Source organism: Talpa europaea (genome assembly GCF_964194135.1).
Source record: "Talpa europaea genome assembly, chromosome: 12".
In the NCBI taxonomy this organism is placed as follows: Eukaryota; Metazoa; Chordata; class Mammalia; order Eulipotyphla; family Talpidae; genus Talpa; species Talpa europaea.
In genome coordinates, this window is record NC_140079.1 from 48,903,976 (window position 1) to 48,921,944 (window position 17,969).

Genomic DNA, 17,969 nt, shown 5'->3' on the forward strand with positions numbered 1-17,969 from the left:
AGTAAAACTACATAAATGGGTTTCGTTGCCATTACAGTTTTTTTTCATATGTGTAACACAACTCATGACGATTCTTCAGGAAAAATAAGAAAAATATTTGGGATGATATATGTTATTTGAGAAGAAATTATTCTTAGGCTATACATAGTTCCCCACTAAAAAATTGGAATTACTGATTATTTCTTTTTAAAAATTTTATTTATATATACAAAAATTGGGGTGTAGGCCCGAAGTGTAGGGGCTAAGAGGATTCACCAGAGACAGAGTGGGGACCAGGGCAGGCAGATCTATTGAAATACACTGCTGAGGGCAAAGTGGGTGAGACAGGAGAGGTCTGCTGCGCCATGTGGGCCAGCTCCCCAGCCTGTCCAGAACTGAACTCGTGCTGCAGTGGTTGGTAACATCTTTTTTTTTTTTTTTAATAGAGGCATGTTTTTATTTATTTGTTTGTTTGTTTTGTTTATACATGCACTGGGTACAGTCAGAAGTGTGGGAGGGTGAGAAAATTCACCAGAGCCAGAGCGGGAAGCAGAGCAGGTAGAAGCACCAAAGTACACTGTTGAGGGGAGCAGGGGGCGGCAGGAGAGGTCTGCGCACCATGTGGGACCCCCCTCCGGTGGCCGGGGAGCAGCCGGGGATCGAACTGGTGCCACAGAGGCCGTGGGCAGCTTCGCAACTCAGCGCTCAACCGCTGCGCCACTGGGGAGGCCCATGTTGGTAATATCTTGATAGCACTGTCTTTAATCCTGCACCACAAGGGAGGCCCATATTTCTGAAACAAGTTTTGCAAAAACATTTTGGAAATAATATTGGAGAGACTGAGTATGTATCAGAGTAGAAAGCATACTACTGTGAGTTGAATAATTGTATAGGGAATTTTATTGGCTAGAGGTCAATGAAATGGAATTTGCGGATATAAATCAAAAGAACAAGTTCAGTTCCTCTGGTGTGATGACACAATAACAATTTTTGGTTCCAAAATTTTCAGCCCTGTGATCACAGGCATTTTCTTCAGCCCCTAGACAATTTTTGTAATATAGCAGCCACCCCAAACATTTTTTTCAGAGCCCCCTTTATGTCTCTGTTCCTCAGACTGTAGATGAAGGGGTTCAGCATGGGTGTGACCACGGTGTACATCACTGATGCTATTGCACTTGAGTGTGGGTTGTGGGGAACGGCGGAGCTAATGTACACTCCAAAGACAGTGCCATAAAATAAGGAGACAACTGAGAGGTGAGAGGCACAGGTGGAAAATGCTTTATGCTTCCCCTGAGCTGAAGAGATTCTACGTATGGAAGAAACTATTTTAGAGTAAGAGTAAAGGATCCCAGTGAGGGGCCCCCCAACCAGGAACACTGTTACCACATATAACACCAAGTCATTAAGAAAGGTGTCAGAACAGGAACACTGAAGAACCTGGTTGAGTTCACAGAAAAAATGGGGGATTTCCATGTTTGAACAGAAAGACAGTCGCAACACCATTAGGCTTTGTATTAAGGGATTCAAGACACCAATGCTCCAGGACAGTAGGACCAGCAGCCCACAGAGCCGGGGGTTCATGATGACCGTGTAGTGCAGTGGGTGGCAGATGGCCACAAAACGGTCATAGGCCATCACGGTCAGCAGGAAGTCATCCAGCCCTGTAAAGAGTATGAAAAAATACATCTGGGTGATGCAGCCTTCAAAGGTTATGGCTTTGCTCTGTGTCTGGATGTTGACCAGCATCTTGGGGATGGTGGTGGAGGTGAAACAGATGTCCACAAAGGACAGGTTGGAGAGGAAGAAGTACATGGGGGTGTGGAGGCGGGAGTCTGATCTGAAGGCCAGGATGATGAGCAGGTTCCCCAACACAGTGATGAGGTACATGGAGAGGAAAAGCCAAAAAATGAGGGGCTGCATTTCTGGTTCCTTTGATAACCCCAGAAGAATAAATTCTGAACTGTGAGTGTCATTCCTTGCTTCCATGTGGGCCAGGCGATGACTAGGAAAGAAAAAATAATGATTTATTTTTCACAAATTGTAATTACTCACTTTGAAGTATATTTTTGTACTATTTTACTGTATATTTTTCTAGTGAAGAAATAAATACCAATATGATTTTATTGGGAACACAGAGTAGAATTCTTGAGGAAGATACTGTTTGTGATTTTTTTTTAACTTAAAAAAAAAACTTATTTATGCTACAAGAGCTGGGGTATAGGCCAAAAGTATGGGGGTAGGCATTGAGAGGATTCACCAGAGACAGAGTGGGGAGAAGAACAGGCAGACTGACTGAAACACACTGCTGAGGGGGGCAGTGGGAGAGACAGGAGAGATCTGCTGTGCCATATGGGTCACCTCCCTGGCCGGGGATTGAACTAGTGCTGCAGGGGCTGTGACAGCCTCATAGGTTGCATCTTAACCCCTTGCACCACCAGGGAGGCCCTGTTTGCCATATTTAAGGCACAAAAGGAAGTCAGTGCTTCAAGCTGAGTGAACAAGCAAGAGGGAAATGATAAGAGATGGTGTCAGAGTAGTAGAGGGAAGAAGGGGCTCCCTGCTGCTCCCCAGGCTTCAAGAGCAGACACCCTCTACCATCTGCTGTTCCCTGCATTTTAGTAATGTTTCCAGGGAATTCCGTGAATGAAAATGAATCTCTTCCTTATTTTCACCAGTAATTTTACCCACTTGTGTCTGTTTTTAAGGTTTACAGTTTGGAGCGTGTGAGTTCTGGTACCCTTGTCCTGATAAGGAGAAATTTTCATAGAGCTTAAGAACTTATGGAATAAAGAATGTCAATAAGAGTGAAATTATGTTAAGAATAGTGGTTTCACATCAATTCCAAAGAGTACCTGCACCCCTATGTTTATAGCAGCACTATTTACAATAGCTAAGCTTTGGAAACAGCCCAAATGCCCAAAAATAGATGACTGGATCAAGAAGATGTGGTACATATATACCATGGAATATTACTCAGCATTCAAAAAAGATAATCACATGCAATTTGCAGCAACATGGATGGCGCTGGAAGGGATCATGCTCAGCGAAATAAGCCAGAAAGAAAAAGAAAAATACCGGATGGTCTCACTCATAGCAGGAATCTAGAAAACTTAAATAAGGGACCAGGAAAATGAATAACTATAAGAAAGAAAATATTAAAATCAACAAAAAACTATGAACCAGAGACACTTTTTGGGGGGTGAGGGGCGGGAGGGGAGGGATTGGGGTCCGAATGGGGGGGTTGCAATTGTATGGGGAATATAAAAATAGAATTTATTATTTAAAAAAATTAAAAAAAAAAAGAATAGTGGTTTCAAACAAGCATATAAAGCAAAGTAGATTGAAATCTAAAGCAGAAGTCAGGCAGATAAAGACAAACATCACATGGTCTCACTCATTTGTGTAACTGGAGAAAACAAACAAATGAGGTAAAGTAAAAAAGTGAACTTTTAGATTAAAAACCTATTAGTGGGGCCTGCCCTGGTGGCACAGTGGTTGAGCGCTGGGTTGCGAAGCTGCCCGCTGGTTCGATCCCTGGCTGCTCCCCGGCCACTGGAGGAGGGTCCCGCATGGCGCGCAGACCTCTCCTGCCACCCGCTGCTCCCCTCAGCAGTGTGCTTGGGTCCTTCTGCCTGTTCTGCTCCCAGCTCTGGCTCTGGTGAATTCGCTCACCCTCCGTGCTTCTGACTCTACCCAGTGCTTGTATAAATAAATAAATAAATCTTAAAAAAAAAAAAAAAAAGACCTAATAGTGGGTACCAGAGGGGAAAAGGGAGTGCTGGGGAAATTGGGACAAAAGATTGATGAAGGGGAGACGGATTTTTAGTTGTCAACTTAATGTAGAATTTTCACATGTTGAGTTTTAAAGACACACACCTGAAACTTGTACAGTGCTACAATGAAATATTATTCTAATAAAAAATTAATAGTTTAATGCCATCAAGATGGTCACTGATTCAAAATTGAATTGCCAAAGCTGGTAAGTAAAACATACAAAAGAAGGGTTTTCTTTTTTCTCTTTTTCTTTCTTAACTTTTTTTTTTAATTGAGGTAATATTGGTTTACAATGTTTGTATCTAGAGGTATTGCTCTCCCCCTGCAGGTGTTGCTAACACACCACACCCACCACCAAACACCTGAGGCCTCCAGTATAATCCACTGAGCTCCTTTCCATTTTGTTTCTCCCCTCCCCCTCTGGTAGCCTCGGTTCTACAGTCAGAGTTCTAGGGTTTGTTAAAGGTTTGGTTTTATTCAGCCATTTGTTTTGTTTCTCTGCATTCACATATAAGTGGATTTTGTCTGGTATTTGTCTTTTTCCTCTGTCTTACAATGCATAATCTCTTCCATTCTTGTTGCTGCAAATGATAAGAGTTTGCTAAAAGAAGTTTTTTACATGGTTGAGGAAGCACTAGCTAAGTTATAATTTCATGGTATTTATGATATTACAGTGACAGCTCAAACATTCCTGTAAGAAAAAATTAAGAAAAGGCCATGGAAAAAGCCAGCCTGATTGACTGTTACATTTACCCTCACAAAAAATACAAGCACTGACAATTCCCCCCAAATACATCAATACATACATTGAAAGAATTGAATGAGAAACTGCAAAGTTGTTGCAAACAGCTCCAAACCTAGTTTGAATGAATGCAATGAAAGCAGCAAGGAAAACACTCTGACTCCACAATGCAAAGGTTAAGGTCTTGCAAAGACAGTAACAACAGAGAAAACAAATGATGAACCACAAATATAGTCAAACTTACAATAAAATTATTCTGAAGTACAATGGAGCATTTTCAGCAATCAGAAAAAGATAAACTCATGCAATTTGCAGCAACATGGACGGAGGTGGAAGGGATCACGCTCAGCGAAATAAACCAGAAAGAAAAAGAAAAATACCGGATGGTCTCACTCATATCAGGAATTTAAAAAACCTAAATAAGGGACGAGGAAAAAGACTAATTATAACAAAGTAAAATCAAAATCAACAAGCAACTATAAACCAGAGACACACTGGGGGTTTGGGAGGAGGAGGGTAGGAGGGCTTAGAGTCAAAATAATGGGGGTGGGAATTGTACAGGAACTATAACCAAGATGAAAATGCATACATTGTGCAAAAATGAAGTAAAAATACATAAAATAAATAAATTTAAAAAATCCACTTAATATAAAGTGGTGAAAGGAAGAAATAAATATTGTGAAGTAAAGCTCTTTAATATATCCACCTTTGGGGCCTTCTTGGTGGCGCAGGGGGTTGAGCAGAGCGCCCTGAAGCTGTCGGCAGCCTCTGCAGCCGGTTTCTATCTCAGCCTCAACCCACCGTCGGGGAAATCCACTCCCGTCTGGAAATCCACTCCCGCTGCTCCCCTCAGCAGTTTCCTTGGTCCGTCTGCCTGTTCTGATCCCTGCTCTGTCTCCTGTGAATTCTCTCACCTCCCGTGCCTCTGACCTGTATCCCAGTTCTTGTATAAATAAATACATCTTAAAAGAAAGGTTGAGCATGGTGCTGTGAAGCTGTCCGCAGCCTATGCAATGCAGGTTCTATCCCAGGTGCCTGAGGAGATTCCCGCAATGCTCAGCAGTCCTCTCCTGTCTTGCCTCTGCTCCCCTCAGCAGTATGTTTCGTCAGGCTGCCTGTTCTGGTCCCTGCTCTGTCTCTGGTGAATCCTCTCACGCTCCTGCACCTCTGGCCTGTACCCCAGCTCTTGTATAAAGATAAATAAACCTTAAAAATGATGTAAGAAATATATAATAAAATTAAAAAAACATAAATCTTAAAAAAAATACCCACCTTTGCTAGTAATTTATTTTTGTCCAGGTGGATAATCTTATAACCAAAGGAATAGAAAATACCATACATCTGTCTCAGGAGCTAAAGTTGCATGACAGTATTTGCAAGCAAGCAGTTTCAGGTCTTGATCTCCACTATATAGGAAAATTTTTGAATATACCCCATCTTAAAAGTAAAAAACAAAACAAAACAAAAGAAGCCCCTATTTTTTTTTTTTTTTTTTTTTTTTTTTTTTTTTAATAGAGGCATGTTTTTCTTTATTTGTTTGCTTGTTTTTGTTTTGTTTATACATGCACTGGGTACAGTCAGAGGGGCGGGAGGGTGAGAGAATTCACCAGAGCCAGAGCGGGGAGCAGAGCAGGCAGAAGGACCGAAGTACACTGCTGAGGGGAGCAGCGGGCGGCAGGAGAGGTCTGCGCACCATGTGGGACCCTCCTCCGGTGGCCGGGGAGCAGCCGGGGATTGAACCGGCGCCGCAGAGGCCGCGGGCAGCTTCGCAACCCAGCGCTCCACCGCTGCGCCACCGGGGAGGCCCAAGAAGCCCCTATTTCAGTCTATAACATTTGGTTAATAATCTATTAACCCACTCTCTTTAACTGCAAAACTCCGTGTACATACTCTTAAAAAATCATTATAGTTATTTTTTAATTTTCACTCATTGTTGATTTTTATAAACTCTTTGATTTCTCCCCTCAGCTGTAGTCCCTATAGCTCTCCCATCACCTTAGTCCCTTGTGCTCTCCCCTCCCCTGCTGTGTGCCTGAGATCAAGTCCAGCTGGCAAATTTTGTCTTTTTTGGACATATTCTATTTTTACTGGAAACATTTCAAATTTCCCAATCTTTTTCCATTTGACTTTCTAGTGATCATTTATGAGTACCTGATCTTTGTGATGCCTAGATTTTATTCATTTATTTGTCTGGAATCATACAAGAATAATTAATTAGGCAAGGAAGCAAACAGGCAACCACAGGTGAATGTTCGTGGCCCACATATTCTCTGACCCCGTCGTTCAATCGCCACTGTGTTGGACTCACCCTGGTGGGATTTCTGAGAGAAAGGTCTCCGTGTGGAAGTCTGAATTTCCCATTGGATGGTAGTGATGGTGACTCAGGCTCTGTTCCAGACTAGAGAGTAAAAGGAATAAGAACTGGTCCCCAAGCTAAACCTGGCTCCCTGAAAAACAGAACTGAAACCCAAATCAAAACCATGCCCCGTTTATCTCAAGGTTCCGCACTGGACAAAAGGTATTTACAGCTTCCACCTGTGCTCCTTGGCACATTTCCCTCTTGTGCCCTCTCAGCACATGATTCCCTTCGGACACTGGTCTGCATTGAAAGGAAAATTTTCTGCTGATTGCTCCCAAGAGACCAGGCTGGAGAGAAGTGAATAGTTTCTTTTGTGTTAGGTATTACTCTTTTTCCATGACCGCATTTTCTGTCAAGAGGTCTAAATTTCCTAGCACCTTATTGCTTTGGGGAGAAGATCAGGGTGAGGCTGGAGGCATGGGGGTGAAAGAATTCACCAGAGACAGAGTTGAGAACAGAACAGGTGGATTTGTTGAAATACACTGCTAAGGGAAGCAGTGGCGAGATGGGAGAAGTCTGTGTGAGAAGGAGCATATGAGGGTCTCATTTCTACTCTTATCCCCGCTTCCTCAAGGGGCTGCCAGTTTGCACTAGTTACCTGCTGGGATTCCTGGTCTCTGATACTGGCTTTTCACGCAGAAACATGTTCTGGCTTTCTCTTTTGTGTCCCTAGAGCTGGACTGGTTCTTGTGGTTGTGGTGGTCGGTTTTATAGCCTTGTCCAGAGGCAACCTTATCCATTCCCTTATCGATTCCAGCCTTCCTAAGCTGCCTGCAGGGTCAGGAGTGGGGGCTTACTTTTTAACCTAAATTGTACCCTGAAATTATCTCAAATCTCAGGCAAAGTTTTCTCCATATTTAAGACTGAGGAACTTGTCTTGTTAGGTCCCTTGTGTTTTCAAAGTATTGAATTTTGATGCGGGCACAGCCATGATATCTCTAGAAAATTGCTATTCTACTTTTCAACAAGAGGGAAATTGTGTCCTTTGATATAAATCTTGGGTACCAAACTCCTTTGCTTTATGACACATTTGTTATTATAACAGTTACAAATCTCTTACTTATATCACAACTTAAGAGATGTCATACACTCCCTCATTTCAACATGTTTATTAAGTCTAAGAGATACACCTATTGAAGCATGATGATCTGAGCTAAACCTCCCAGGTTTTGTTTAATTTCATTTATAGAAAAGTCCATCTTATGGTGTGGAACTAAACTTCAGAAATGGAGCTTAGTTTGGTTTAATGATATATTAATATTATAATTGAATGAGGGATGATACTTTCAGTGTGATTTGTCAGAATGCCTCCAGTTCTCAAACTTCATGGTAGCAGTTCATAGAAAGAGATAAAGTCGTTCCTGTAGATATTTGGAAGGATGCCACTAAAAGCTGCAATACACGGGATAACCCTGATAAAAATGCTATTTTGCACAAAATTGACAATGAGAAGGTGAGAAAACCTTTTCTATACCAACACTTCTGCAATTAGCATACTTGTATAAATGCAGGTTCTGATTCAGCTGGGCTGGTATGCCCACAATATGCATTTCTTTTCTTTTCTTTCGCATGAGCATGGTTCTTTCTGAGTACATTTTTGTTTTTTATTTTATTATTTTATTTTTATTTTATATATTTTTTACATCATTTTTTATTTTTTGCACAATGTATGCATTTTCATCTTGGGTGTATTTCCCATACAATTCCCACTACCATTGTTTTGATCCTACTTCCTTCTCCGCCCCATCCCCTCACCCCTGTAGTGTGTCTCTGGTTTATAATTGCTAGTTGATTTTGATTTTTACTTCGTTATAATTAGTCTTTTTCCTGATCCCTTATTTAGGTTTTCTGAATTCCTGCTATGAGTGAGACCATCCGGTATTTTTCTTTTTCTTTCTGGCTTGTTTCATTGAGCATGATCCCTTCCAGCTCCATCCATGTTGCTGCAAATTGCATGTGTTTATCTTTTTTGATTGCTGAGTAATATTCCATGGTATATATGTACCACATCTTCTTGATCCAGTCATCTATTTTTGGGCATTTGTGTTGTTTCCTTAGCTTACCTATTGTAACTTGTGCTGCAATAAACAGAGGGGTACAGGTGCCCTTTTGAATTAATGTTTCTGTGTCCTTTGGGTAAATAGCTAGGAGTGGAATTGCTGGATCATATGGAAGCTCCATCTTTAGCAGATTGAGGAATCTCCACGCAGCTCTCCATAGTGGTTGGACCAGTGTGCACTCCCATCAGCAGTGCAGGAGAGTTCCTTTTTCTCCACATCCTCACCAACATTTGTGTTGATAGTTTTTTTAATGTGTACCATTCTCACTGGTGTAAGATGGTACCTCATTGTAGTTTTGACTTGCATTTCCCTGATTACAAGTGATGTTGAACATTTTTTCATATGCTTCTTGGCCATTTGCATTCCTTCTTTGGAGAAGTTTGTTTTTAGCCCATTTTTTTACTGTTTTATTTACTTTGTTTTTGTTGAGTCTCTTCATCTCTTTATAGATCTTTGTGATCAGTCCTTTATCATTAGTGTTGTATACAAAAATTTTCTCCAAATCCATGCGGCATCTCTTTGTTTTGGTTAATGTCTCTTTTGGTGTACAGAAGCTCTTTAATTTGATGTAATCCCAGCTGTATATCTTTGCCTTAACTATCACTGCTTTGGGTGATGTTTCTTTAAAGATGTTACTGACAAGTTGCTGGTTCTAACAAGTTGCTGGTGATGTTGGTGTTGAAGGTCCTGATTTTTACTCTTTGAGTAGCAAGGTTGTAGTCATGTGGTAGAGTCAAGTGTTGGTAGTTTTATATCTTCAACAAATATCATCTGTAGTGTAACTTGAAGAAATACTGTATTCACTTAGAAAGTTGGATAAATTTTGCATTTCATTATTTTATTTCATTGTATTTTTTTAAGGAAGTGGGGTACAGGCCAGTATTGTAGGGGGTGAGATTCACTAGAAAGAGTGGGTTGCTCCCCAGCCAGCTGTGGATGGAACTGGCCCTGCAAAGGCCACTGATAGCTTCACAGCACTGTGCTCAACCCCCTGAGACACCAGGGAGTCCCATTTCATTATTTTATAAAAGTAGCCTTGTCTATTACTGTATAGTTAACTTCTGAAAAAGTGGGAAGATATGGTCTTCCAAAGATGCCTACCATCTAATACCCTATACCTTTAAATCTGCTATTTTGTGTGACAACGACATATTAAAGGAGCAAATGAGAAGCAGCTGACTCTAAGAAGGGTAGCCCTGTTATCCATGTTAGATTAAGTACAGACTCATAGCTCACTGTATAGCTATGAAAGACCACAGATGTCAGAGCAACCTCCTGCCTTATAGTCCCATTTGAAAGTAAAGATGTTGTATTAAATCATTAGACATAAGGATGGCTAATTAATAATAGCTAATTGATACATTATTCAAAGACAAGTGAAGGAGAAATTTCCACTTCTAAAATCTGATGAAAGAATCTCAGTTTCTAGTTCTGAAACTTTCCTTCCTGAATCAAGTTTGCTTCTTAACCCCAAGTCTAATAGGCCTTTTTATAGGTGTTAGTAATAATAGTTTTTTTCTATGTTTTTGTTCTGTTCAGTATCATGTGACCAAAGTGTACATCATCAAATTCAACAATACATTATAAAGATCATACATCATGACTAAGTGGGGTTTACTCCAGGAATGTAAGTATGGTTCAACATATATGACTCAATCAATATAATTCACCATATCAACAAAAGGGAAAATCAAAATTGATAAGGATAAATAGACATAGAGAAGGCATTTTAGAAGATTCAACATGCATTTATGATTAAAATTTTCAGTAAAATGGGAATAGAAGGAACATAGCTCATCATAATGAAGACCATACAAGACAAACACACATCTAACATCATTCTCAACATTGAAAGAAATTAAAGCTTTTCCTTGAAAATCAGGTACAAGACATGGATGTGCATAACCACCACTACCAATTAGCACAGTATTGGAAATTGTATGTAGAGCAATTTGGTAAGAAGAGAAATGTATGAAAAAAATCCAAGTTGGAAGAGATGACATAATATCCAGAAATACATAATATTTAGAATAAATATATACAGAAAACTTTAATGACTCCACAAAAAGCCATTAGAAACAATGAATCAGAAGAGTAAATTGGCAGCTTACAATATCAACGAATAAAAATCTGATGCATTCTCATACGTAAACAATGAACGAGAACAGAAACAAATCAGGAAAACACTCTCAGATGGAATTACATCAGAAACAATTAAATATTAGGAAGAAAGCTAACAAGAAGGTAAAAGACATACAAAAAAACTATAAGACATTATTAAAAGAAATAGAAAACACAAGGAAATAGAAAGATGTTTCCTGTTTATGATTTGGATGAATTAACATTATTAGAATATTACAGAATCACTAACTCCCTTCGATGTTTCAATGACATTCTTTTTTCCCCCACAATGTATTTTTATTTATTTTTATTTATATATATATTTTACATCATTGTACATTTTAAAACAATGTTTGCTCCCCCACCCCCACACTCAGGTATAGTCCCCATAGAATTTCCTCCACCAATTCACCTGTGTTCCATCACCACAGTCTCCTGTGCTTCTCCCTCCCTCCCTCTGATACTTTGCCCTCCCCCTTCCCTGCAGTATGTCTCTGGTTTATAATTGTCTGGTTGCTTTTGTTTTATTGTGTTTTGCATTATTATTTTTGTCCCCTGATGTCTTATTTGGTTCCCCTGTATTCCTGCTGTAATTGAAACCGTCTGATATTTTTCTTTTTCCTTTTGATTTATTTCACTGAGCATAATTTCTTCTAGCTCCTTCCATGAGTATCTTTTTTGATTGATGAATTGTGTATGTATACCACTTCTTCTTGAGCCAGTCATCTATTTTTGGGCATTTGGGTTGTTTCCAGGTTTTACCTATTATAAATAGTGCTGCAAGAAACATAGGGGTACAGCTGTTCTTTTGAATCAATGTTTTTGCATCCTTTGGGTAGATCCGTAGGAGTGGAATTGCTGGGACATATGGTAAATCCATTTTTAGTAGTCTCAGGAACCTTCAGATGGCTTTCCATAGTGGTTGGACCAGATTGCACTCCCATCAGCAATGTAGGAAAGTTCCTTTTTCTCCACATCCTCCCTAACATTTGTTGTTTCTTGTTTTTTAATGTGTGCCATTCTCCCTGGTGTAAGGTGGTATATCTCATTGTGGTTTTGATTTGCATTTCCCTGATTATGAGGGGTGTTGAACATTTTTTCATGTGGCTGTTGGCCATTTGCATTTCCTCTTTGGAGAAGTGTCTTTTAAGTTCTTCTGCCCATTTAATTTTTTTTTTTAAGTACAATTTCCATTTTATTTCTCCACAGAGTTGTTCTTCAGTCGTTACATGGCTTTACTCTAGTTTCTTTACGTTGGCTTTGGAGGAGGTCGTGTGCAGCACCCGCAGGTCTAAATCAGGGTGGGGGTGTTCTATCCTTCCGAGCTTCACGAGAACGATTCCTGACCACCTTGCTGTGAATAGCACAACTCACGCAATAATGCAGTTTCACATACAGCTTGGGAAGCACATAGGCGTCAAACACGCTGGCCTCCGAGATGTTCCTGACGGCTGCGGCCTCCACCATGTCCTGGATGACAAACTTCTTGATGGCCTTGTCCTTGGGCACGCAGAGGGCGCAGTTGGTGCAGCGAATGGGCTGCATGTGGCTGCGGCCCTTCTTGGCACAACCATTATTCCTCCTTTTCTTGGTCATCTTGGAAGTAGGACCCTGAGAGCTCTTCTGCCCATTTCTTGACTGGATTGTTTACTTTGCTTTTGTTGAGTCATGTGAGTTCTTTGTATATCTTTGTCAGTTGTATGGAGTGCAAAGATTTTTTTCCCAGTCAGTGTGGTGTCTCTTTGTTTTGGTTAATGTCTCTATTGTTGTACAGAAACTTTTTTTGGTTTGATGTAATCCCATGTGTTTATATTTTCCTTGACTTTCTTTGCTTTGGGTGATGAGTCTTTAAAGATTTTACTGAGATGTATGTCTTGTAGCGTTTTGCCTATATTTTCTTCTATATATTTTATGGTTTCAGGTCTTATGTCCAGATCTTTTGATCCATTTTGAGTTGATATTTGTGTATGGTGAGAGGTAGTGGTCTAATTTCATTTTTTTGCATGTGGTGGTCCAGTTTTCCCAGCACCATTTATTGAACAAACTGTCCTTGTTCCATTGCATATATTTTGCTCCTTTGTCAAACATCAGTAAATCAGTATGGATTTGCATTTTGCTCCTTTGTCAAAGATCAATAAATCAGTATGGATTTATTTCTGGGCTTTCTGTTCAGTTCCATTGGTCTATGTGTCTGTTTTTTTCCCTCCAATACCATATTGTTTTAACTATTATGGCTTTGTAGTATAGTTTGAAGTTTGGAAGTGTGATACCTCCATCTTCCTTTGTTTTCAACAGTAGGGCTTTGGCTATTTGTGGTTTTTTGTAGTTCCATATGAATTTCATCAGTATTTGTTCTATTTCTTTGAAGAATGTCATTGAGTTTTTAATTGGAATAGCTCTAAATCTGTAAATTACTTTTGGTAGGATGGTCACACTAACAATGTTAAATCTGGGCCTCCCTGGTGGTGCAGCAGTTGAGTGCTGGGCTGCGAAGCTGCCCATAGCCTCCACAGCACCAGTTCGATCCCCGGCGACTGAGCTAGGGTCCCACATGGTGCGCAGACCTCTCCTGCCGCCCGCTGCTCCCCTCAGCAGTATACTTCGTCAGTCTGCCTGCTCTGCTCTCCACTCTGACTCTGGTGAATTCTCTCACCCTCCCGCACTTCTGACTGTACCTAGTGCTTGTATAAATAAATCTTAAAAAAAAAACATAAAAAAAGAAAAAACTATGTTAATTCTTCCAATCCATGAGCAGGGGATGGCTTTCCATTTCTTCATGTCTTCTATTTCTTTCAACAGTGTTTTATAATTTTATTTGTATAGGTCCTTCACCTCTTTTGTTAGGTTTATTGACAAATATTTGATTTTTTTGTTTCATTATAAAAGGGATGGTTTTCTTGATTTCTTCTTCTTCAGATTGATTGTTTGTGTATAAGAAGGCTACTGATTTTTGTGTGTTGATCTTTTTATTCTGCTACTTTACTAAACTGGATCATTATTTTGATTTGTTTTTCTGTGGAATTTTAAGGGTTCTCTCTGTATTTTATCATATCATCTGTATATAGTGGTAATTTTACTTCTTCTTTCCCTACTTGGATTCCTTGTATGTCTTTCTACTGTCTTATTGCTCTGGCTAGGACCTCCAGCATTATATTAAAGAGCAGTGGTGAGATAGGACATCCTTGTCTTGTTCCTGATCTTAAAAGAAAGGCCTTCAGCCTTTTGCCATTGAGAATAATATTGGCTATCATATATGGCTTTCATCATGTTAAGGTATGATCCTTCTATCCTGAGAATTTCAAGGGCCTTCATTATAAATGAGTGTTAGACTTTTTGAATGCTTTCTCAGCGCTATTGATATGATCATATGGTTTTTATTTTTCTTTTTGTCGATGTGTTGGATTTCACTGATCAATTTTCATATGATGAACCATCCTTGTACCTCTGGGATAAATCCAACTTGATCATGGTGTATTATCCCTTTGATGCATTGTTGGATTCTGTTGGCAAGGATTTTCTTTTTAATTTTCTTTATATATTTTTATATCATTTTTCATTTTTATTTTTATTTATTTATTTATTTAATTTTATTTTTATATTCCTCATACAATTGCAATCCCCTTATTTTGACCCCAATCTCTCCTCCCCCACTCCCATAGTGTGTCTCTGGTTCATAGTTGTTTGCTGATTTTGATTTTTTCTTTCTTATAGTTATTCTTTTTCCTGGCCCCTTATTTAGGTTTTCTAGATTCCTGCTATGAGTGAGACCATCCAGTGTTTTTTTTTTTCTTTCTGGCTTATTTCGCTGAGCATGATCCCTTCCAGCTCCATCTATGTTGCTGCAAATTGCATGTGTTTATCTTTTTTGATTGGTGAGTAATATTCCATTGTGTATATGTACCACATCTTCTTGATTGAGTCATCTATTTTTGGGCATTTGGGTTGTTTCCAAAGCTTAGCTATTGTAAATAGTGCTGCTATAAACATAGGGGTGCAGGTGCTCTTTGGAATTGATGTTTCTGTGTCCTTTGGGTAAATACCTAGGAGTGGAATTGCTGGATCATATGGAAGCTCTCCATCTTTAGTAGGTTGAGGAATCTCCACACAACTTTCCATAGTGGTTGGACCAGTGTGCACTCCCACCAGCAGTGCAGGAGAGTTCCTTTTCCTCCACATCCTCGCCAACATTTGTCTTGCTAGTTTTTTTTGATATGTGCCATTCTCACTGGTGTGAGAGGGTATCTCATTGTAGTTTTGATTTGCATTTCCCTGATTACAAGTGATATTGAACATTTTTTCATATGCCTGTTGGCTATTTGTATTTCCTCTTTGGGGTAATTTCTTTTTAGCTCTTCTGCCCATTTTTTGACTGGTTTATTTTCTTTGTTTTTGTTGAGTCTCATCAGCTCTTTGTAGATTTTTGTGATCAGTCCTTTATCATTAGTGTTGTGTGCAAAAATTTTCTCCCAGTCGGTGGGGTTTCTCTTTGTTTTGGTTGTTGTCTCTTTTGCTGTGCAGAAGCTCTTTAATTTGTTGTAGTCCCAGCTGTTTATCTTTGCCCTCACTATCACTGCTTATGGTGATGTGTCTGTAAAGATGTCTTTGAGGTGCATGTCATGCAGTGTTTCGCCTATATTCCCTTCTATATATTTTACGGTTTCAGGTCTTATGTCTAGTTCTTTAATCCATTTTGAGTTGGTTTTTGTGCATGGTGTGAGGTAGTAGTCAAGCTTCATTCTTTTGCATGTAGTGACCCAGTTTTCCCAGCACCATTTATTGAACAAACTTTCTTTGCTCCGGTGCATATTCTTTGCTCCTTTGTCAAAGATTAGTTGACCATAAATCTGTGGGTTTATTTCTGGATTTTTTTTTTATTCCATTGTTCCGTGTGTCTGTTCTTGTTCCAATACCATGCAGTTTTGATTATTATGGCTTTGTAGTATAGTTTGAAGTCTGGGATTATGATGCCTCCATTCCTTTCTCTTTTTTTTTCAGGAGGGTTTTGGCTATTCGAGGTTTTTGGTGGCTCCATATGAATTTCATCAATATTTTTTCTATTTCTTTGAGGAATGACATTGAAATTTTAATTGCAATAGCATTGAATCTGTAGGTTGCTTTTGGTAGGATGGCCATTGATAATGTTAATTCTTCCATTCCATGATCAGGGGATGTCTTTCCATTTCTTTGTGTCTATGTCTATTTCTTTTAACAGTGTTTTATAGTTTTTTTTGTATAGGTCCTTTACTTCTTTTGTTAGATTTATTCCCAAGTATTTGATTTTTTTTGTTTCAATAATTAAAGGAATGGTTTTCTTGATTTCTTCTTCTTCAGATTTATTGTTTGTGTATAGGAAGACTATTGATTTTTGTGCATTGATTTTGTATCCTGCCACTTTACTAAACTGATTGATTGTTGAATTAGTTTTTCTCTGAAATTTTTGGGGTTCTCTATGTATATTATCATATTGTTCACGAATAGTGATAGTTTGACTTCTCCCTTTGTTGGCAAGGATTTTGTTGAGGATTTTTGCATCAGTGTTTATTAGGGAGATTGACCTGTAATTTTCTTTTTTTGTGTTATCTTCATTTGGTTTTGGTATTAGTGTAATGTTGGCTTCATAGAACGTATTTGGTAGTATTCCTTCTTTTTCAAGTTTTTGAAAGCTTTTGTGTAAGATAGGCACTAATTCATTTCTGAACATTTGGTAGAATTCATTTGTGAAGCTGTCTGGTCCTGGGTTTTTTACAGGGCAACCCCGATATGAAATTGGTTGCCTAACTGTGGGTCCTCACCTGTGCTCCTAAAAGGAACTTATTAATACTCGGCTGCAGGCACACACAAAATGTTCATGAAGGATTTATTTACAAAAAAGGGGAAATGAAGAAATGAGTAACTCATGGAGAAAGAGCGGGACATAAATTCGTGAATGTGTCCTACCAGTTCCGCTGCCCTGAATCCCAATGGCACACTGAGAGCTGGCAAAAAAGCCAAGAGCTGTGAGGCCAAGAGAGCAAGCCTAGGCCCACATGTCTGGTTTAATACCAAACCTGGCTGCTTAACTCGACCCTCAGGTCTTAGCAACCCTCCCTTTGGTAATGATGGGATTTGTCATTCCCAGTGTCTTGATGGCTTTGGTCTGGTGTGGGTTGGAGTCCGCAATACCTGTAAGGAGATTGCTCAGGACATCCTTTCCCCCTAATGGGTTTTTGTTTTTGGGGAGTGTTTTGATTACTACTTCAATTTTGCTGCTTGTAATTGGTCTGTTTTGGTGTTCTATTTCTTCTTTAGCTTTGGATGATTACATCATTCTAGGAATTTGTCCATGTCTTCTAGATTGTTGAATTTGTTTGCATATAAGAGTTTATAGTAACCTCTGATTATTCTTTTGATTTCAATGGAGTCTGTTGTAATTTCTCCTCTTTCCTTTATAATCCTATTTATATGTGTTTTTCTCCCGTTATTTCTCTGTGAGCTTGGCTGCACAGAGAGGTTAGTCTATTTTGTTTATTTTTTCAAAGAACCAACTTTTAGTTTCACTGATCTTTTGGATTTTTGAAATTTCCATTTCATTTATTTCTGTCTTGATTTTTATTATTTCCTTTCATCTCCTGGTTTTAAGGTTTTTTTGTTGTTCTTTTTCTAGTTCTTTGAGATGTGAGATTAGGTGGTTTCTTTGAGTTTTTTCTTGTTTCTTTATATGAGCTTGTATTGCTATATATTTCCCTCTTATTACTGCTTTTGCAGTCTCCCATACATTCTGGTAATTGGTGTCCTCATTGTCATTCAACTCAAAGTATTTTTTAATTTCTTCTTTGATCTCCTTATTAGTCCAGTGGTCTTCCAATAGTGTGGATTTCAATCTCTATGAGGTAGGAGGGCTCCTTGTTTTCATGATTTATTTCTAGTGTGATGCCTTTATGATCAAAGAAGATGG

General features: G+C 39.2%; 2 protein-coding genes across 2 annotated transcripts; both read right to left on the reverse strand.

Moving 5' to 3' along the window:
- Nucleotides 1-1,011: 1,011 nt before the first annotated feature.
- On the reverse strand, nucleotides 1,012-1,965 carry LOC311181600 (olfactory receptor 7A10-like; the record flags this gene model as incomplete). Its single annotated transcript, XM_084250047.1, has 1 exon — nucleotides 1,012-1,965. The coding sequence occupies one exon, from the start codon at nucleotides 1,963-1,965 to the stop codon at nucleotides 1,012-1,014; it is 954 nt and encodes a 317-aa protein (XP_084106173.1).
- Nucleotides 1,966-12,331: 10,366 nt separating this feature from the next.
- Nucleotides 12,332-12,631, reverse strand: LOC311181962 (small ribosomal subunit protein eS26-like; the record flags this gene model as incomplete). The annotated part of the gene is made up of 1 exon (XM_084250468.1): nucleotides 12,332-12,631. The coding sequence occupies one exon, from the start codon at nucleotides 12,629-12,631 to the stop codon at nucleotides 12,332-12,334; it is 300 nt and encodes a 99-aa protein (XP_084106594.1).
- Between the last annotated feature and the right edge of the window lie 5,338 nt (nucleotides 12,632-17,969).